This window comes from Talpa europaea (genome assembly GCF_964194135.1).
Source record: "Talpa europaea genome assembly, chromosome: 4".
In the NCBI taxonomy this organism is placed as follows: Eukaryota; Metazoa; Chordata; class Mammalia; order Eulipotyphla; family Talpidae; genus Talpa; species Talpa europaea.
The window spans coordinates 74,265,362-74,288,981 of NC_140070.1; the positions used below are offsets into that span (position 1 = coordinate 74,265,362).

General features: G+C 36.3%; 1 protein-coding gene across 1 annotated transcript in view; it reads right to left on the reverse strand.

Annotated features, from left to right (window-relative positions):
- ROBO1 (roundabout guidance receptor 1) overlaps window positions 1-23,620 on the reverse strand; it is a gene marked incomplete at both ends in the record, with an annotated part of 751,012 nt that overhangs the window by 20,480 nt on the left and 706,912 nt on the right. The window contains 5 exons of the mRNA XM_084232634.1: window positions 3,852-4,004; window positions 6,898-7,304; window positions 16,201-16,449; window positions 18,710-18,850; window positions 21,968-22,079. Coding sequence (XP_084088760.1) covers window positions 3,852-4,004; window positions 6,898-7,304; window positions 16,201-16,449; window positions 18,710-18,850; window positions 21,968-22,079 — 1,062 coding nt within the window. The remainder of the gene's footprint in view (window positions 1-3,851; window positions 4,005-6,897; window positions 7,305-16,200; window positions 16,450-18,709; window positions 18,851-21,967; window positions 22,080-23,620) is intronic.

Consider the following 23,620-nt stretch of genomic DNA (forward strand, 5'->3'; position numbering starts at 1 on the left):
TTATAATTTATGAAAAGTATGACTGGAGAAATGATGTAGATTTGGTTTTTACATCAAGTAATGAAAATGCATTGGAAAGGGTAGAAAAGAAGGTATGGAATGGATCTATGAGTGTCCTAAAAATGTACCTATGCTTGGCTTTAATATGATAATACTGACCGATACATATTTATATATTTTAATCCTACCCACCATATGGGTTGAATTAGTAAGTGGCAAATATGAAATAGATTCTGCCTGTTGGTGTGACTATAGCAGGCAGCAGTCCAGTTAACACTCCCTAAGTTTATACCAAGCCAAAGATTTGACTACAGAGTGAGGATTGGCTACAGTGACATGATTAGGGGATGGCTGAAGCAATATTATAAACCAAATGCAAGCCCCCACAATTCACTTATTGAAGTTCTAACACCTAGTACCTTGAAATGAGACTGCATTTGGAGACAGAGTATTTAAAGTGATAATTAAGTTAAAGTGAGGTCCTTAGGTTGGGCTCTAAGGCCATTTGACTTACACATATTGAGGACAGACCAAGTGAAGAAAGGATAAGGACAGGGCCTCCCTGGTGGCGCAAGGGGTTAGGATGCAACCTATGAAGCTATCCGCAGCCACTGCAGCACGAGTTCAATCCCCGGCCAGGGAGCTACCGAGATGGCACAGGAGACCTCTCCTGACTCGCCTGCTGCTCCCCGCAGCAGTGTATTTCAGTAGATCTGCCTGTTCTGTTCCCCACTCTGTCTCTGGCAAATGCTCCACCCTCCCCCCACCACAGACACACCTCTGGCCTGTACCCCATTTCTTGTATGCATAAAATAAATAAATCTTTTTTTTTTCTTTAAAGAAAGGGTAAGGACAGTTGTCTATAGGACAAGGAGACCTCAGAAGAAATCAACCTTGGTAACATCTTGACTTCTACACTCCAGGGATGTGAGGAAATAATTTTTTTGTTTTATAAACCTCCTACTTTACAGTGCTTTGTTATGGCAATCCTAAAAAAACTAATAGATTGACTGACTAAAAATAATCATCACAAATCACTCTTTCATCATTCAGAAAGCCACTTTGTTGATAGAATTTATTAAAAATCTGCAAAGGAAATTCGCGATGTGAACAAAATTTACAAAGTAAAGATGCCACAAAGTCAAGACTGATAATCCATATTCTGAAAATAGTTCACATAAGATGTCTGCTGAAATTTATAAAATCCATGCATCATAGATAAGACATGTTTGTCATTAAGAAGCAAAAAGTTTAAAAAATCCTCCGTACCCTACTAATATGTTTAGTTCTCATCTTAACCAATGGTAGCTCCATAAAATCGTTCTACTCCCTCCCTCCTCTCCTTTTTAATAAATTGTGCAAACTGAGATTCTTCACGAAATGATCTGTTAATATTCTTTTAAAAAATGCTCTGTATAACTTGAGAAAATAATTTCTCAGAAAATGACTTTTGTTACTATCATATCCACTGTCAACAAGACTGTGAATATTTTGGGGGCATTAATAAGTGTCTACATTTGGCCTCCCCTTGTGGTGCAGTGGTTGAGCGCTGGGCTGTGAAGCTGCCCGCAGCCTCTGCAGCGCCGGTTCAATTCCCGGCCGCTGGCGAGGGTCCCACATGGCGTGCAGACCTCTCCTGCCGCCCACTGCTTCCCTCAGCAGTGTATTTCATCAGTCTGCCTGTTCTGTTCCCTGCTCTGGCTCTGGTGAATTCTCTCACCCTCCCGTGCTTCTGACTGTACCCAGTGCTTATATAAATAAATAAATAAATCTTTAAAAAAAATAAGTGTCCACATTTACATGATTTTATTTAATCATAATGTATTATTAGATATGTATAAAATAACACATAGCTTTGTCATTTTTCTTTACCTATGACATAAGAAAGAGTCCAGAATTAAACCTGAGACTTGTTAGTACAATAAACATAACTGACAGAAGGTTATCAAAATGCTGAAAGGAAGTTAAAGCTAAAATTTTAAAAATAGTTTGTTATATCTCCATGTGGTCTACTTTTGTGACTTAGAGAAAATAATTATTTCCTACATTTTAACATATAATTTTGCACAATAACTTTTATGAAATGAACAATTAGAAATCCCAATAATATTTTTAATTAACACTTTTGCTTTACAAATATTTCAATTTATTTACTTGGTGTTTCTGAAATTAACTTTAAAAAATAACAAGTCTAATAATTCAGTCTAATAATTATTTTTGAGGGATTAGTTAGAATTTATAATTAATTATTAAACACACTGATATAAATATTGCAGAATGTAGGATAACAAATACAGATCACAATTTTCCGATATAGCATAATTTATAACTGCCATGCTTGCCCTTTACCTTGGTGTGTTTGCTTTATTTAAAGCATTTTCTAAAAACATCACTCAATGTCAAAAACCCCTCTAAACAAGTATAAATAAGAGGTGGAAAGAGCTACAGAAAGCTCTGGACCAGTTTTTCTCCCTTATGTATTCAACCTAGATGTGTTTAGATCAAAGTTTGATGTCTCACCAGTTTTTCAGTTAGGTGCACTCTCTTCTAGATAATAAAAACTGATAGAACAGCTATAAAACTTGTAAAATGCCATTATAGGGGTCCCATAAATGTAAAAACGCTGATAGAGTTTGGGGATTTACACCTAGTGTTGTCCCTTCACTGAGGCAAACATGTACAAAGCCACTGCAATAACCCTTCAAAATCAGATAATATTCTGACAGCTCAGTTTCACTGACAAAAGAGTCCTGGGCAGAAGCCAGGAGGCCCAGGTGCGCTGTGTCATGCCAGTATTTAATGTAGTCTAATATCAGATAGATGCGAGTGAGAGAAAATACTCTGAATAAAGTACAGATAATAGCATGGACAGCCACTCATTGCAAAATTACTTGTGCTCATCATGCTGTGAGCTTTGTATTAAATTTTTCTGTCAAGTGGCAGGACTCACAGGGAGAAGTGGCTCAGAAAACCCTCCTTGTAACCTTGGATAAGGATCTATAATATTAGGCTTTCATATGATAATGGCAAATGATGCCCTTTTTTGAAAAATCGGTGACTGGTAATGAAAGTCCTAATCAGATTGTGGTCGGAGGTTGGAAGGACCAGAGGGTGGGGAACTCTGCCGTGAGACCCTTCTTCCTCCCACCCCTTTAGCAAATTTAACAAACTTGACAAGATATGTGAGTCCGGAGAATTTATCTTATATGCATTTCCATCAAAGCCCTTGGGGTTATTTTATAAATTGAGAAGGTACCTGTTTAATAAATGCAGGACCACCTGAGGCGCTTTCATTAAAGGCTGTCTCTCCACAACATCACCATGTTTGCATTTTTTCCTTGCCCCCTGGAGAAGGCAAGTGTTACCTTTCCAGGGACAGTCGAGATTGCATGGAAAGGCATGAAGGAAGATGATTTGGTTTGCGTTCTGGTGTACAATATAGTGATCGCACCACTATCGTTAGAATTAATATTCAAACATGTTTGCTGTCATCTCTTTGAATGCAAAATTCCACAAGGGAGGAATAAATGAGGACACTTTGGAAAATTTCGAAGTAAATCTGATGAAGATGAATCCTGTGACATTATATCAACAGAATGTCTATTTGTTGAAAACTACAAAATAACCTTTTCAAAGTTTTAAATGTATGCCTTTCATTTCTTAAATACCAGATTGTTAGAAAAGTGCTTGACAAGATATGTAATTCCATCATTCCTAGAAGTAATATAAGGTCTACTGTTAATGAAATTTTAATGTAATTTCTAATGTCAGTGGATACATTTTCTAGTCATTGAGAGCCAGAGTAAATAGGCAAGATTCATAGATGTTTTCATGCGTTTCAATGGACTTACCATCTGTGTAGGCTTCTCTGCGCAGATGTCCTGGCTGGTGTTTCTGCTTCTTGGCGGGTCTGGCCTTTTGCACGACAGCAGCGCTCATGTTACTGTCCGTAGAAACAGGACTTGTGGGTCGAGGGCACTGGGATGCATGAAAATGTCGGCGGCCTAAGGAACAAAGCCAGAGCCAAACTCATCAATGAATTTTAATACAACAGTAATAATAAAATAACATTAAAATTAGAAACATACCTATTTTAAAAAATATGCTTAAATCAAATGTTTCAGCAAATAATAGGATTTTGTCACTGTTTGAGAAATCCAGTGGAAAAAATACACAAGTACTTTCAAACTCTTTTTTTTTTTTAAACCATGGTTCTTTTATGTTAAAGTTCATAATACCTATTTTAATTAAACAAAAATGTACTGATTATTTTTGTAACCAGCTTTACTAAACTGTTATTGTTAAACAAAATACTTATTAAAATTTTGCTTAATGGATTTGATGTCTGTTACTTTCAAGAGGAAGAGCCAATGTCCTTAAGAAATTCATGTTCTAAGAATGAATAGACTAATTATATCCCTTATTTTAATTAAATTATATTTATGCTATTCCTTGAAGGCAGATGCCTGCTATCTTAATAAAGTCTCAGATATTCTCTCTTAAGGTGAATTAATTTAGCTCACGTATTTAGACCTGCCAAAAATTACCTATATCCTTTTTATGTTGCAAGATATTTTTTGCTGGTTCTGGATACTGAAAGTGCTCTCTCCAGAAACTTCTATTTTTTTTTTTTTTTTTTTGGGTTTGTGTGTGTGGAAGAGATGGGTTTTGATTACTTGTTTTTGGAAGGACAATAATATACGAAGGCACTGGTAATAACTGACTTTGCTAATCAGACAAGGTGATGTTCTGAGCTCTCAAATTCTCTGGCTGTCTTGCTGAGACACTATATTATAACACACAACATTGTTCATCCTTATAGCACTGGAGCTCTAATGGCCTTCTTCACTATTTTGGTCTCTAGAAATTCCAAAGACAGAAATCCAGAACTTACTGTTGTTCCACAAGAAACTTCAAACACATCTAGAAAACAACTCTTTTGGCTATACATAGGAAAAGTCACATATAGTGAAATCAACACATTTAAAGATGCTAACTGAAGCATATTAAATAACAGACATTAATGCGGCCAAGTGAGAAGCAAAGTGGTTGGACTATTCAATCATATTAACTTCCAGTCATATGATAAGCAGCACCCTTTCCTGCAAAGAACATTTTAAAAGGGAGAGTCCAATGCATGTTTAGTTCATTTTAATTATGAGCCAAAGGAAAGGCAGGAGTGCCCTAAATTACAATATGGTAAAATATTAAACCAAACTCTTTTTAGTTATGATGGAGATTATTACAATTAAAGTTACATATCCATGAAAAGAGAGAATTAGGGCTGAGACCAAAACCATTATTCATTCTATTGTGTAAGGCCATCTATTGCTCACAGGCCCTGAGGCATACGGTCTTTTACAGCTGAATTTTCAACATTATTTCTGTTTTGTTGATTTAATGAACTGAAACACACCCTTAATAAATTCTGAAATCAGTAGTTTGAGATACTTAATTTCACTTATTTTTTTACAGAAAGTTAAAAAAGAAGGAAAAGGAAAAGCTATATATGTAGCTAGATATTATCTACTGAAAAAGATATTTAGATTTGCATATTTATCATGTTGCACTCAGCAGTTACTGGGGGTTAAGGGGGAGGGCGTGAGGGAAAGGAAATTTGATTGAATTCATAAAATAGAGGCCTGACTGAAAATATAAACATTCTACTATAATATGCTGAGGCACAGTACATATAATTTTCCTACAACACATTCTTGATAAAAAAGAAAAACAACAAAGAAATAACTTTATGATGCTAGCTAAATATTCTCTGAATATGTTCTACACTGATAAAAAATAATGACCAATTAAATAACTGAAGAGAACATGGGGAACTACCAATGTGAGCGTTATTAAACCAACAAAAATAAAACAACAAAATAATCATTGATTTGTTGTGACAGACTTTTTCTGTCTCAGAAATAAGTCTCTTTCTTGCTTGACCACATTATTTTAGTCTTTTTATTTTTTTGGCTACCAGAAATACACAGACACTTAATATCGTGAATATATATGTATCTATGAACATAGATGCACGTATATATTCCTTTCTACAGAAATGAAAACCATGTGATAACTTATTGCTTATATTTAAATTCTTTTCTTTTTCATACTATTTATTTTCTAAACAAGATTGAGAGTAAGAGTAAAAATGGGTTAAAACATAGAAATGGCTACATGGTAATTAAAAAGAGACTTCTGGCAAAAGAGAACATAAGAAAAAATATAAGCATTGGAATTAACTGACTCTTCAAATTATTGGCTAAAAAATGTTTACCTGAAGAATGGAACTTTTATGCAAGAAAATGTATGCATATTATACACATTTTTATGTCTTCCTTATTAAATCAGTATTCCAACTGATAGGACAGTGAAACAAGGTTGTTAAGGAGAAAGTCAATTTCCCAATGGATGAGCAAGAACTTGGATATTTATCTATTCCTCCTAGAAAACTAATACATTGAGATAAGAGAACTACTAAAAAGGAATTTATTTTGGTGACTTTTTGCATCTTAAAACAAAAACATATAACACATACCTCATTTAACAGTCTGCATGTATAGCTAAAGAAATTGTATGTTTTTTATTATATGTAATATAATGTAATATATTATCTATTATATATTATCTTAAAAATGAAGACCTCCCAGGTAACTTTACTCTCATTATACAGGATTTATTAAATAAAAACAAAAATAGATTTAGAAAATATTGTCAAAAAAAAGGGGAATAATCAAGCTATGCCCTATCCTTGGACGTTGGCTTCCATAGGCAGCAAAAAATAAAAAATAGTAATAGTTGTTGCATTTTGCATAGGGCTTCGGGTCGCAGGCCCTCACTAGTGGCTGCCACAGACACCTCAGTTTTCTCCTGCGCGCGGTGCAGCGCATGACTTACCAGCGGCGTCCTGCATTTGACGGCGCGCCACTTTCAAGCCGGCGTACTCTGCTGCAGCCGCCACAGCCTGAGCGAAGTCAGCATCCGTGAAGAAGGAGCCATCCGAAGAACTAACACTGGAGCGTCCACTAGAAATATTATCCTCCTCTGACGCCGAGCCCCAGCCATTGATCATGGACCCAGTGACGGAGCTCTCCAGGTCCCCCACGCTGGAGGCTGGGGTCTGCTCAAGCCCACGCAGTAGAAGCCGCCTGGTCTGCATCTTGGCTACTTCTATATCAGCCTCATCTTCTTCCTCTTCCGGTGCGTCCGTGTCCATGTCGGAGACTAGGGGTCCTGAAATGTAGCCATAGGTGTGTGGTGGGGAAATTGGCCGTGGCGGTGGAGGGGGACTCACAGGCTGCCGTCTGCAGGAAGACAAACAGAAAGGGCTCCTTACTTAATACAAGAAGGAATACATTAACCAAGAAATTCACAAGTTAATTTCTTCTTTGCTTCTATAGAGGTAATTTGTTCAGGTAAAAATATCTGAAATCAGAAGATGTCCAGGTTTTGTCTTATTTTGAGTTGTAACAAATTAATGTCTAAACCAGGGGCATTTTTATGGGGCCTCCCTGGTGGTGCAAGGGGTAAAGCACAGCACCATGACGCTGTCTGCACCCTCTGCAGCACAAGTTCCATCCTCAGCTGACCAGGGAGCTACCCACATGGCACAGCAGACCTCTCCTGTCTCACCCACTGCTCCCCTCAGCAGTGTATTTCCGTCAGTCTGCCTGTTTGGCTCCATACTCTGTCTCTGGTGAATCCTCTCACGCCACACACCTCTGGCCTGTACCCCAGTGTTTGTATGCATAAATAAATTTAAAAAAAAATAAACAAACCAGAGGCATTAAAATACTTTATTTAATCTTTTTAATTGAGGAAATATTAGGACAACCCCATTAGGTATTGCCACCGTAGTGTACTCCCCACCAGAGGTCTTTTAATCGAGCTAGACTGTCTTTTGATTCTTAGTAGAAATAAACTTAGCTATCTATAAGTCTCCTTATGTTTTATCATTTGGATTACATTCTGCTAAAAAGGGAAAAATATTTTAGCCTCGGTGCCATAAAGCATATAGGATATTATAGAGAGCTTATCACCAAAGACAACAGACATCAGTTTGGGAACAGATTGCTCCATGAACACACCAACGTATTTCTTTCCCTTTCCTTCACTGTCATTCCTACCACTTCACCTGAATGAACTCATTCATTTTGACTACAGAGAGTAGAATTTCATAGGATTAAAAAATATTTCACATATGACACAATTTTGTTTAGATTTTATTCTAATATTTTATAAAAGGCTATGAGAGCCCAGAGCAATTATTTTTCTCTGGATTACTCACTTTAAAGTTTCACTAAAATTTATTAGCTATTATCAAGTCTATCACTTTTGTGATTATTCCAGTTATTTAAACAAAATTCTGAAAGGTATTTTCTTGATATTCTGGACTTAAGGACAAGCTGAATATAAGAAGAAGTAGGATCCTATAATTTAAGTTCACGGCATTACAAGTAACTGATTGCAACCATATCTCCACAGACCAGGAGGAAAACATCAGTTACAAGCAGTTCTTCGACTGCCACTTAGCACCATCACCCACGGTGACTAGAAATTGCCCGAGGAGGCAGAGAGTGTTTGGACTTTTGGACTTAAATGGCAAACAAGGTTTGTGGAAAGAAGTTATTTCCAAGGAAGGAGAATGCCAAGTGATTAAGTCCTAAGGTAGGGAAGTGCCTGACAAAGAAAGACATGGTGACTTCTAAGCAAGGATAATGGGATGACCTAGAAGGTCATTGTTTGGAAAGGTCATGATAATATATCATCAAATTCTGTGTTCCTGAGAAGAATATAGATTCCATCAAGTCTGCCAACCTGAACACCGGTGTAGGAAGGCAGGAAAGACCAGACTCTGAGTCCTCCAAAGCTTGGAAAATTAGTATCGATGCAGCATGAATGCCAGTAACTGATAGTTCACCTGAAGACTAAACTGCCCAATAACTACAAATGCTAAGAGGTGCTGCTCAGGTTGGAGACCTTTAATCAGGGATACATTGATGCCAGCCTCCCTCCTTTTGATAGTCATAGATTGAGATTAAAGAGAATAGGCTTTAGAGCTAACCGAGGACAACAGTAGGTCCTCACTGGAGTTGCTCTGTCAATGTTCCCTCTTCCTTGCTTTAGCACGTAGGAGAAGGCGTGTAGAAGAGGCAGAAGGAGGCGGTAGTTAAAAGCAAAATATGTCCCTTTAATCCACACCACAATAGCCACAGACTGGTGCAATCTGCAATGGATGTCTGGTCGCACAGAATTAGGGTTTTTAAATTAATAAGACTGGATCTTAAATTTACAGAAAACACACAAACAAAATCATATAGCATCTAGCCAAAACATAATTAAGGGTCCAAGGTGCAGAGAGAAAATTCAGAATAACACACCATTTAGGGTGGAGAGCAACTGTTCAAAGAAAAATGCTTTGTGCTCTTGATCCCAGTGAACTGAGACTTCAGTAAACATTTTATTAATGCAAATGGAAAGAACTAAAAATAAGCTATCATTAAAATACCATGGTAATTCATTTATGAGCACCTACTTTATATCTAAATATATTTTACAGTGCTAACTCACAAGAATGTTCCAAGGTAGCATTTTCCTACTAATTTATAGATGAAAATATTGAATTTCAGAGAAATGAAGAACCCTGTCAAAGTGTCCACAATTAGAATGTATCAGACATAGAAGTTAATCTCACATTTCATTTCCAAGGTTATAGCTTTTATTTCAGAAAGAGTATTACTACATGTATTAGTTACACACATATATATGTAAATTTATAGACACATATGAACACAGATAGTTCTTTAATGTAATGTTTTATTTTTCATTTCTGGGTGGTTTCTAATGCATCTGTGTGTGGCACTAGAAAAAACATGAAGAATGTGCCAAAGCTGAAGTTATTTAAGAGATTAAAGTGGATAATTGTTTCAATATGAAGTGTGTTATACACTCAGAAGGAAAACCTTTGTTTAATTTGGAATGCAATAAAATGTCATACTTAAAAGTCAATTTACAGTCTTTGTCAACATGCACATCCAAAATACCACTAGGAGCTTCTTTTTCTAAAGACATGTAAGACTTTTTAGCACAAAAGGTACTATTTTGACCATCAAGAAAAGGATAGAGAACACTAACTTCACTATGAAAAGATGCCAGCATTGTTGTATTTGGATAATTCACATTCTGTAGAGCAAAAACATCTTCATGTTAAACAAGGACTGGCTTTAACTACTACCACCCTGCACAAATGCTGAAGAAAGGCAGAAAAATTTATTTGAACCATCTGTAAATAAGACAAGCCCGGGAATGTGTGATAAACATGTGCAGTTTGAAATATGTAATATATTCTATTTGGAAAACAAAAAGCTATTTCAAGATACTTCACTCAAGTGGGACTTGCTACAAATGAACCTCAACCCTCTAGGGTTTTCCCCCAGAGGGATTTTAACATCTTTGGAAATAATGTGCACATATATGACCACGAATCACAGCACTCTAGGCTTCTGCATAAATGCTGCCTTCAAAACATGTTCAAGAGAAGAAGGAAATGATGCCATTAATTTATGAAAGCAGGTGTTTATATAGTTTGCCACATACCATCTACTAGACAAAAGAGTCCAGGGGGAAAAAGCATACCTTTAGGATATTCCCAAAACTGGTGTTGCTACAACACTTTGTCTAATTATTACCAGTTTGTAAACTGACAAGCTATTTCGTTTTCCTTTGCCTTTTTCTTTTTCCTTCCAGCTGTATCACATTCAATTGATCCATATTAATAAAACATCAGTAACTTTCCTAGTCCACACATGATTATTTTTATGTTTTAAGAGACTTGGTAAGTAGTAAATCAATTTAATAGTACCTAGCTCTTCTTTATTTTCCTAGTGTTTGTCTGAAAAAGAAGATGCCTATTATGTTGGTCAACTGATTTATTTTTAGACAAAAATGGAATTTCCTAGAAGTTCATTAGAGTATTATAATTGCAATATTCATAATGTAAAAAATCTGCAATTCATAATTAAATATTGCAGTGCTATAATGGTTTTAGTTCAGAAATTTCATATATGCTCCTAATCAATAAACATTTAAAAATGCACTCATTCATTAAATGTTTTTTTAAGATTTATTTATTTATGCATACAAAGCTGGGGTACAGGCCAGAGGTGTGGGGGGGTGGTGTTAGAGGAGTCACCAGAGACAGAGTGAGCAGAATAGGGAGCAGAACAGGCAGACTGACTGAAATACACTGCTGAGGAGAGCAGTGGGCAAGACAGGAGAGGTCTGCTGCACCAGGTGGGTCACCTCCCTGGCCAGGGATCAAACTTAGGCTGTAGTAGCTGCATATAGCTTCATAGTGCTGGGACTTAACCCCTTGCACCACCAGGGAGGCCACTCATTAAATGTTCACTGTACATCTACTATGGTGAAGATTCTGCTCTGCTGAGACCAAAGACGTCATAAGCAACAAGACCTTAGGGGATGCTTTATATATTTTTATATATATTTTATATATATATTTTAAGGATGCTATATTAAGGCATGCATCCTTATATTAAGTCACGGCAGATGTATTTGCAAAGATGTTTATAACAATCTCTCTTCTGGGATGAGAACCTGCCACTCTCCCATCAAGAGAAGGAAGTTAGTTATACACTTCTAAATCTGGTGAATCCTATGACTGCTTTGACCAAAACTATGTGGCAGAAGTAATATTGCTGGCTCGAGTGTATAGCTCTGAATGCCCTGCTGATTTTTTTCTTCCTGACCTCTTGGATGCCAGCTGCCATGTAAGAAATGCCAATACACTGAGACCCCAATGTGACAAGAAGCTCACGCTACATGAAGAGAGACCCCAGAGGACATGACTTTGTGTGGGGACAGAGAGAGGCCACAGAGTGCTGACACATCAGACACCCAAGTGAAGAAGCTAATTTGAAAGTAGATCTTCCAGCCCCAACAGCCTAAATGAAGCCATGTAATTTGGAGATGAATCGTGTAGATGAATCTTTTCAGAATTCCTGACTCATGGAATTGTGAGTAAAATAAAATGGTTGATTCAGGTCACTAAGTTTTATAGTAGTTTGTTACAGGCAGAAATAGAAATAGGAATTGAGACACTATGTTGGAAATCCAGCTAAATAAAATAGATATTTTCCTAGCCCAAAGGCACTTGCAGTTCAGTGGAGAAGACAAATAATTAAATGTGCAAAGGCAATGAAGTATTAGCAAACATGTATCACAGAGGATGCCGAGGGTGTTGTGAGAAACATAAGATGGACTCCTATCTCAGAGTCCAGACAGCAGGGAAAGAGTGTATGAAAAGTATTTGACATATAGTCTCGGAACTAAGGGAGACATAAATGCTAACCCCCAAAAAGAGAGAGGATAATCTCTGGGATGTGAAAGGACTTCAAGGTAGATAAGAACATTGATCATTCCAGGAACTGGAAGAAACGTAGAGTGAAGGCAACAAGAACAGTGAGGAGAGAAGTGGCAATACTGAGGATGGGGAGGCACAAGGCATGCAGGGGTCAGTTCACAATGGGCCTTGATGGTCACATTAAGAGATCTTGCCTTTAGTGTAAGGGAAATGGGAAGCCAAGGAGAGATTTTAAGCAATGGAGAGACTTGATCACGGTTACATTTTAGAAAAAACACCCCTGTAGTCTGCAGCAGGAAGATTATATTGAGAAGGGGCAAGGCTAAAGGCAACAAGACCACTTATGGACCATTATAGTAATAGAGGCAAGAGAAAATGGCTGTCAGAAGTAGGAAAGTGCCTTTATGGCTGGACATGTGTATCACTCTGAGTGATATTTATGCAGTAAAACTGCAGGAACTGATACATGGATATATGGGTCTGAAGCTCTAGAATGAAATCTGTGGCGAAATAGCTATCTATAATGAGTACATCATTAGGGGAGTGGCAGGATGATGAGAACCATAAGTCATCTACTGAATGGGCAGGCATCTGACTAGGTCAGTAGCTTGGGAAGACACTTCACTCAAGGACTTAACTAGAAATGGGAATAACAGCACTGTATATAGTACCAAAAAGGTAGACACAATCTAAATGGAATACACATATATTAACATGAGTGTCTAAATAAAAAAAAAAGTGTTGAAATGGGAAATATACTGTTTAGTCAAAAGAGTAGTTTATAAAATTAATATTGGCATATCATAAATTCCAAGCAATGTGAGTAGATGTAAAGATGAAGGACTGAAATCTTTATTGAGGTCCTAACAGTGTATTTTCGTTTCACCCGTTTTCAAAATTTCCTTAGTAAACATATATAGAATATGCTCTCATCATAAAAAGAAATAATATTCTTTTGTTTAATGAGCTTTCATCTACTTCTTATTAGTGTCCAGCATTATCTCCAGAAAAAAAATGCTGGGAGTGACATTCTGAATGCCTTTATACACTGAAATCATACCTTTTAAAGAAGGTTAAATATAATCAAACAGATTTTAAAGGCAGGTACACAATGCACTTCTCATTTAACACATACTCATAATGAGCTCAAACAAAGAGGTCCACTCCAGATTCACTGGTAGTTATCTGATTCCATTCATCAAATAATTACTGAAAAAAGCTTTGTAGAACTCATCAATGAGAATCATTCATGAAAGAACTGTTCATTTAAGTAGAGAAACAGAGATACAAGAAACAAATGGCAATGCAACTGATTAGCATGGCAGGAGAGCTATGGACAGACCATTGTAAAGAATAAAGAAAAGGTTTGGCTGATCCTTTCCAGGTTAGCAGAAGAGTGAGTCACGAGGGCCTGGGAAGTTGAGAGGCTGTTGTCAGGCAATCAAAGAAACAGCATGTGCACCCCACATGTGCTCAAGACACTGAGCAAGCTGGGGATTGGATCGGGTGTGGTCAAGAGAGGTGGAGGTGTGGTGCCTCTCCTGTGAGCTCTGGAACATTGCTCCAAGGGCTGGAAAGTGGCATTGCTGACCTGGATGTTAGTGAGTTTAAGACAAATTCAAGGAATTTCCAACAGACTAATTAGAAAAGAGCCTAAGTGAAGGGATTGAGAGGGAAGAAGTAAGCAAAGGGAAAAGGATTGTATTGAATTCTGGTCTGCAGAGTGAGACTTCACTCCAAATGGGGAGCAACAGTACCACTTGTTCTATATAGGGAAGGATAATATGGAGATTGGACAGGAAAGGCAAGAGAGGAAAACTGGAGATCAGGTCAAGGATATGGCAGTATTTCAAGAGATAGGGACTGAGGGTCTATTCTATCAGCTGTAGAAATGGAAACAAAGGAATAAAGCCAGAAAAGATTTTGGAGTTAGAACTAATGACTTGGTGAATTACTTAATTTGGGGAATGGAAGGAATACAACAGAGGAAAATAAATAATCGGATAATTAAACTGACTTCAAGATGATGACTGATTATGTCTGTTCCCTTGGCTATTTTATTTTTTAACATGTTGGCTAAATAAATAAAGATTGATGATTAGTCAACAAAGGAGGAGAAGAAAGTAAGCTCGGTGGGTTCAAGTGTGAGGACAAATTATTTGGTTTTGGATATGTCTACATGAAATTGTCCAGTGGTGATCTGGGGAAAAGGCTCATCTGGGTAAATGAATTTGAATGTCATCAAAGTATAAGTAATAGCTGAACTTAGAGATAATATGAGAGCATAAGAATGGAACAACAGTTGAGTATCCTGTTGCTGAGTATCCTGTTTCAGATTCTTTATTTACAGTCTCTCATTTGATTCTCAAATCTTACAAAATTGCGATCTCTACAGAAAGTGTAAGTATGATTAAGACAGAAAAGTCTTTAGCCTGACCATTAGGTTATCTTTCATTGACTGATAGAAGCAAACTAGTATAAGCTGCAATGCAGTGGACTGAGGTGTGTGAAGTAATATGGGAGACAGAAATGGTTAAGAAGGAGGAGAGAAGGAGAGCATGATAAATAGAAGGGGTTAAGAAAGTTTTAAAAGTCTGGTTAACAGTGAGGGGACAATAGATTGAATAAAGAGCAAGCGGCTAGAAAGCCAAGATAAGTAAACTGTTTTTTTTATTGTTTTTGAGAAAGGCACAGAGGATGACAGAAGGAACACTAGACGTGTCGAGAAGATGTAAAGATGTAAAGCCCTGCTTCTAACAAGAGAGGACTGCTGAGGAAATGGATAATCTAAAGGCTGAAAGGAAGATGCTGAGGTATTTCAGAGCTAATAGGCAGTTAGCTTCTCATTTGTTCGAATAAGATTAGCAAAGATATTCTGTGACCTTTATAGGGAGAAGAGATGTCTTCCTTATTCTCAGTCTTCATTGTTCCATGGGTTAATCACATAAATTTAAATGTATGGCTTTTCAACTTCCCCCTTGTCACATGGAAACAAGTTTTACTACTTCTTTTATTTTAGAGAATATATAATTGGAATTTGATGATGACCTCTTATTGATAGTTAATAAATGTTACAAATTGTTTTTAATCTACAGAATTCAAGCAGCATAATCCAAATTTTGTTATTCAGTCAATAAATGAATGAAATCTTCTGATCAAATAATATACTCAGTTACAAATGATTTTATATATATATATATAGTTTGACAAAGCAGATTATATATTAAAAAATCTAAGATACACACACACACATACATCTACATACACAAATTACATAAATTATTAAATATCCTGCACAAAGGGGCTCTTACCAAATAACTCTACCAAAATAAAGGTAGCTGTGGTCAATACAAAATGAATATATCAAACTTATTCATCTGCAACATTACCAACATAAGGAAACAAACTGTGCAGATTTAATTTTTAAAAGACAGAAAATTTATTTTTCACAGACCAATGAAGTGACCTACCCATGCATAAGGACAAGTAAAGTACAAAAACATCCATCATCAATAAAAAGTTACAAGATTAGTAGCCCATATATTTACTACACGATCTCCATGTGTTTATGAATGCAATTATCATAAGTGGGTGAGTATTAATGCATATTATTTTATGGTTGCAAGTTCACTGTGATCAATTCATCTAATGTGCCGATCAATAATATTACTTGATATGCTAATTGTTTGGGCTTACGGTGTGATTATACTGCAAAAAGAAAAGTCATGTGACATGAAAATAACTTTATGTAATAGTATTCTGTAAATGCTGTTTAGGAGTAGAAAATGTTTCATCGTCAAAGAAGGCTAGTTACAGCATACCTCCTGTCTGGCTGGTGCTGCATGTGTCCCATCTCCTCTGGGCAATCCTGCAGCATGGGCTGGAGCTCTTCCTGTGGGGAGGGGGTGAGAGTGGCAGTGGACTGATGGCTGTAAGATACGGCAGCTGGAGAAGAAGCTGCTCCCCGCACAGGGGGAGTGGGGCCCCGCTCATCTTCTTCCTCTTCCAGTTCATCTTGTTGCAGATACATCCGTGCTGGTGGCACAGGACATGCCATTTCTTGGTCATAGCTAAAATAGGTTATAAGGACACTTAGTGTAACATTTGTAAAATCAGAGGAATGCCAACCTTGAATTGTCTTTCAAATCTGAATGTTCCGGGCCACATTCAAGAGAAAAAAAAAAAAATAGTTCACTACCACAAAGGTCTGTGAATTGTTACATGGACTATTTTCTCTCTGTGGGTTACAATTTATGCTGGCATAGGATAGGCTCTAAAATACCTTGCAATAAAGAAATCTATTTAACATAGTTTAACTTAGTGCTTCCCAAATGTATTTGACACATTCTAATCCTCCAACTGAATGTAAGTATGACTCCAGGATGGCCTGATAGATTACCCAAGGACCATATGCTAAACTATGAGAACAATTACTCTTGAAAATATTTTTGTTACTCTATATCAACCTTAATATATTGGAGATCAACTTATTTGGTACAAGATAGCCTATTTTCCCTCTGATAGTATAACAGATTTCTATTTCTGCAGTTGAATGCAAAATTAAATAGTTGGCTTGCATTTAGAATGGTGAATGAAAAACACAATAAATAAGACAATTGACAAAATGTCCTCTGCTATAAATATGTAGAAGCTCTACATGGATCTGGAAACAGTCAAGCCTTTTTCTTTTCTCCTACACAAGGCATAGAGTTATCAATTAAAAGAGCAGTGATTTAATGCATTCTATGAATTCTGTTCTCCTTATCCACCTCATGTCACCACCTTGTCTCTCTCATCCAATTACTATTCCCTGCCTTCTTTACTTGAACTCAGTAAAGATGGTATTTTTTATATCTTCTTTTACTTTAGTAATCTCACCATCTTCCTTTTGACACTTCTTGCCCCTATATGCACAATATAGGAACTGCAATAGAGCATAGCAATTTGCTCACTCTTCCAAACCAGAAATTTTGTAATTATTTTTCATTTCCTTGTCTTCCATCTCAAACTGCTGCCCAGTTTATTTCTATTCTATCTTTATATCTTCCCTACAACCTAGTCTTTTTTTTAACAAATCTGTTTTTTGTGCTACTGCAATAACCTTTTAATCTCTGACTTCAGTCACCCTTTCATTCTCCAGCCACATATTAATTCCAACATTACTTTATTATAGTACATATCACTCCCAGGTCATACATTTGCTACAAAGTAATAAATGGCTCTCTAATTGCCTTGAGAATAAAACATAAATGTCTAAGCAAGACATTCTCTGTCTGTGTAAACTGACTTATGCTTGCCTTCTGAGCTTCCTTGCACTGCCTACCATGTGTTTCATTTAGTTCTCCAGGAGTCAGTATATCTGTGTGGTCCTCATGTTCATAAAACCGTTCCCCTTGATTGAGAATCTTCTCATTTGCCAAGATCAAGAACAAAAGTCAGCAGACCAGGAAGTTTCATTCTTCCCAGTTCAAATAAATCTTTCTTTCTGCAGCACAGTTACATCTTCTGTTGATTTTTTTTTTAAAAAAACTATATCCACTTACGTTATTACAGTCCCTTTTTGGTGGGTTAAAACGGCAATAAATGTTACTGAAGACTAGAAAACAAATTATTCTAAAATAAATACAGTCAACCCTCATCATTTGAAGATTCCATTTTTGCAAATTCACTTACTCAAAACATATATATGTAACGTATATAATGTAAAAGTACAGCTATGTGCCACATAACAACTCCTCAATCAGTCCCCTAATTCCAATTGCCTAATTAGGTTAACTATGATGACACATAGGTGTTAGCTGGTAACAGCTCCATATATCTTGTATTTAGCACATTTCTTGATAGCAATATTTTCCCAGGTGCTTGATTTAATTTTGTGTTGTTTCATTCATCATGGCTCCTAAGCCTACCAAATCCACTGCTAATGTGTTTGCGTAATAATGAAATCACCTAATGACATGTTTCTCAGGATGTATCCTCATTGCTCTGTGATGGCTGACTGTATATGTGAATAACATATATGCACATATATGTATGTATATATATTACACACATCCATATGAACACATACACATATGCACATATATTCATGATTCTTAGTTTTATGAATCTTACTTAGATTCTTAGAAGCTTCCAATGCATAAATTCCTTTTCATGGAAGCATGGAGAAGGGTGTGTAAGTCCTGATGATCTATCAGTATGTTTTTATTCAGAGATAAAAGTTCATGGAACTTAGGAACTAGTTTCCCCATGGTGACAACTTAAATAATCCTTATATGGGTTTGTAGAATCACATTATTGCACTTACATCTGCTCTGAAATGCCTCTTACCTTTCATCTACAGAAAGACTGTACTCTTCACTATTGCTGTGTGGAGGAGGATGTGCCGGGGGTGGCGGAAGCAGATCTGCCCAGTTCATGCCACCTTGCTTTGGTACTTTGGGTGTCCGTGCTCCTTTCTTGTGCCCTTGACTCCCTTAAAAGAAATAAAATGCATATCTTTTATTTTTAACCTCTAACATGTCTTTATTATCCACAGGTTAATTATTTTCTGTAAATATAATCTGAAAATTCATATATGTACATAGAGTTTAACAATTTTCTTCATTAATTTTAAGAACTTGTGTACAATAGGAGATAAAAAGTATTGCCAAGCTGAACTGCAAAATAAATAGCAAAAAAGCAATAAAACCATAAATGAGTTTTGCAAGTCATATCATTAATAGTGATCTTCTTACAGCAATTAATTGCATTATGGATTATCATCTAAAACAAATGAGCTGCAGACATATTTTCTGAAGTGCCTTTCTGTTATTTAATTGCTGGAACCTAAAATACAATATGATACAGATACGATCTATTAGAGTTCCATTGTAGCATTAAATCACTGAATATATATAATTTGTACTTGTTCATTGAAATGTTTTAGGCACAATGAAATTACTAGTTTTCATCAGAAAGGCAGGTGCAGATGAAAATAATTGCAGGAAGAACTAATATAACTAACAACAAAAGAAACAGAAAAATGATTTTTAGAATGAGACAAAAATGTTTTTAGCCACTGTTTCTATAAAATTATGGCTTATAGTAAAATTATGTTGCTTGAACACTCTTAGTTTAAAATAGTCTAATTATTCAAGTACCATACTGTTCTGATTTTAGATTTGGCATACTCTTTAAACATAGGAAGCTATACATTTTAGAGAATCTATTTTAAAATAACTTTGGGAACATATACCTGAAGAAGTGTGAATCTGTACCTCTGAATCATACCTCAATAAAAAAATAATACAATAAAAAAGAGAAAAGGGATATATGGGGATGAAGTAGTTTTTCTTTCCCACCCCCCAGTATGACATATTTTAGGTACCTTCATAAATTACAGAAAATGAGTCTATAATTATTTTTCTTATATGATCCTTGATTTATCTTGGTCATTTTTCAACCTCTCTGAAAAAGTTCCAAGTTACATGGTCCATGAAACGGGTCTTAGTATATTCAATGAGCCTTCTATTTTTAAGTCACTTGGGGGATATTCAGTCAAATGACAGTGTTTGTGAAGCCAGATGTTCTTACACCGCCAAGCAACTGTACCAAGTGTGGGCTGAGGGACAGGCTGTTATTAACAAAATATGGCAGTTAGGCCTCTGCTGGTACATTTCCATTCTCTCTTTCCCTGTTCAGCTGTCCCATAGTGGAATGGATGTGCAGGTATCATGGAGCTGTCCATACCCAGCACCTACCTCTTAATATCCTGACATCCATCTCACTGTAACACCTCCACCCCTTCTCAGAGGCCTAAATCTCTCCTCCGCTGCATTTTCTTGTTTTGGTCTTTCCCCCAATTACCACCAGACTTCACAGCTTTCTGTTTCCCAAATATTCACAGAATACCAAATAATAAATAGCACCAGAAAATCCAAATCTAGGTATCGAATCTAAGGGATGGAGAAAGTCAATAATAATCTAGAATCATACTTTCCTAATAAGATGATTCCCTCTCTATCTCAAATGGCATGAGATATCAAATATTAAAATATTTTATGCAGACTTTGAAAATTTTCTTTCTACTCTGAGAAGAAATTCGTTCATTTTCTTGCTTTAAAAAATAAGAGTCGGGCCTCCCCGGTGGCACAGCGGTTGAGCGCTGGGTTGCAAAGCTGCCCGCAGCCTTTGCAGCGCCAGTTCGATCCCCGGCTGCTCCCTGGCCACTGGAGGAGGGTCCCGCATGGTGCGCAGACCTCTCCTGCTGCCTGCTGCTCCCCTCAGCAGTGTGCTTCGGTCCTTCTGCCTGCTCTGCTCCTTGCTCTGGCTCTGGTGAATACTCTCACCCTCCCGCGCTTCTGACTATACCCAGTGCTTGTATAAATAAATAAATAAATAAACAAACAAATAAATAAATACATCTTAAAAAAAAAAATAAGAGTCATTTAAAAAGATTTTAATTGTTAAAGATATCAAACAACAGATAGGAGAATAAAAGTAGATCTACAAAGATAAAGAGCAGAGTAATAAATTTAATATATACATATAATGATATTTATAATGATGTATACCTGAAATGCACCTAATTTTATTATAACACAATGTTATTCAATTAAAAAAGAGAGAACACAAAATAAAAAGGTGAAGAGCTCTTTCTAACCGCCTTTAATCAAGTAGGTGCAGTTTCAAGCAGTGTTGAAACACAGGGTAGAAATGCCAAATCACCAAGCCTCAGTCAAGGGAACATGGCAAGATTCAAGTGCCATGTTCATTACAGAAAAGGGATAGAGAACAGGGTTCAAAGTCCCTTTCAACAACTTTAATTCAGTTGGTGGGAGATGATATTTCTACCCTTTCTCAAGAAACACACTAGGTTAAAATCAATTGGTTTTGTTCTCATTGTGCTGTGACTTGCCACATGTTAGTTCTAATAATGAAGCGCCTTTAATTAGAAAAACAGGACTTAAGTACCAGCAAGCTCCCATCTGTAACCCCTATCAAGAAAACAGCTGGCAAACAGCTGCAACAGCATGAAGACCACAGGGAAGGGGCCTCCATGTGGCTTCTGAGGCACTCACAGACTTAATTTGGGAGGCTGTTTTCTGAGGTATTAGAGCAAGAACTAAGGGATAGTACAGAGATTTATAAACTGAGGCAGCCCTCCTAGATCTTGTATCTTAATGTTATTGTCTGTTAGGCTTTTGAATTTCTCAAGTACACTCAAATTTTATGTGCTGTTATAGTCTTGGTTCAAGTGGGAACCTATTTATTACATTAATTATATGTGCAATATTTTAAACTATATTTTGACCTAAGGAAATGAAGAAGAAAAGTTTCAACTGCCTTCAGAGATAAGTCCACGCTTCTGCTTTACTTAAAGCTCATTAACAAGAAAGAAAATAGGACCCTCAATCTTTTTTAACTAAATAGAACATAAAATGGTTTAATGAGTGGCTAGTCTTCAACTTGCAGAGAAAATAAGCATGCCTACCTAATGTGATTAGATGTGCCATAGGCATATACCAGCTCATTAGCATTCAACGGGTGATCTTAGAATGTGCCATCTTTTTAAAGAAGAGGCTGACTTTCTCTGGTCCCCCTTACTTACCTGATGTGCTACTGCCTCGGTCTGAACTGTTATAGGATCCTCCTGTATTCTGGTCGTATGATTGATTGTATGGGATAGTTGGAGGAATTGTCTCATTTGCTCGATAATCTAGAAATTTCAGATTAAGAAAAAATTAAACATTTATTTTCTCTTTGATTCTTCGATCATTTACCAACAATGAGACTTGTAAACCACCATGCTGATCACTTGCTAAGACATACACTCATGTACAAGAGGACAAGTCAAAAATAGGTCAAGACCTTTAAACATATCTCCCATAAAATTTATAAAACAGAAATTGTTTGCATCATTTCATTTACATGAATCATATGGCAGACTAACTCTTCTCTTCAAAATATTTATAAATCAGCTTAGGCAGAAATCAGATTTGCCTGACTTCTTAATTTTTAAAATACAGTGCCCAAATATTTTAACAATAAGAAATCAGGAAAATATGTTTGCAAGTCATAAAATAACAAGTTAATTTAAAACTGAAACTTGTTGGTGAGATTATATCTAGTAAGAAATATATACATAAACAAAAACAAAGTATCTCAATCTGCTATAGAAATGATTCTGCTTACTTAGGCAACTGTGAATATCTAAATGATAAACTCACCCCTGGAATGCACTGAGAAATAATGTCAGTCTAGTTGCATTCCAGGGCCTTTATTACAGTTTGACATACCAAGTCTGTTTATAAGGAGTATAAACAATAAATCAGGGATTTGAAATATTTGTGCAGAGAACTGTCACAGCTTTCCAAAGCCCACATTAAAGTCATATCCTATGGAGAAATAATGCAACAATAGCTTGAATCCTCACTTTAAAGTCTATCATTGCAGAAACTTTCCTATTCATCTTCATCATGAATTTGTGCAAGAGTCTTAATAAATATTATTGAATTAAGTTACAATACCAATCAAGTGTTGTCGAAACTTGGAATAAAGCTAGATGCCTGCATTATTAAATTAAAATATATAATACTAACTTAATCAAATAAAATGTCTTAACATATCTTCTTTGCAATCTACAACAGCAATGTTTTATTTTTGAAAATAAAAGGGTGCAACTGAAACCGAAAGAAAACAGATCTGGCTCTAATTATCTATAATAAAATGCATCCTGTACATCTACATTTGTACAGAAATGCCCCCAATCTATTCTAATTAGAGCCATCCCTTTTCTCCTACAGGTATAATTTTGCGAATCACATTATAAAAGCAGTAGCCTGAAGAACTACAAAGAAATCAAATACCTATCTCTTCCAACTCACACATATTACAATAGAGAAACATTCCCCTTAGGCCATAAAATACTATTCTGCTGCTACAAGTTAACACTAAACTCAATTTATTTTAAGTTCTATCTTGACAGACTTCAATCAGGTCAACCAAAGAAATGCAGATTCTAAAGTCATACATAGCAGCAGTCTTAGCAAGCACATGAGTTAGGAGAAATACAAAAATTGAACCACTTTTCTGGTCCAAGGTTAATTTAATTATTTTCCTTTAGCTTGATCTAAAAATGCCATTCGTACATATGACCATGTAGAAGCAATTATCTTCCATTCTCGAGTGGAAAGAATGGGATAGTCTATTTATTTTAAATGTGAGGTATTGTGACGGTTGTACATCTGCCTTATGAAT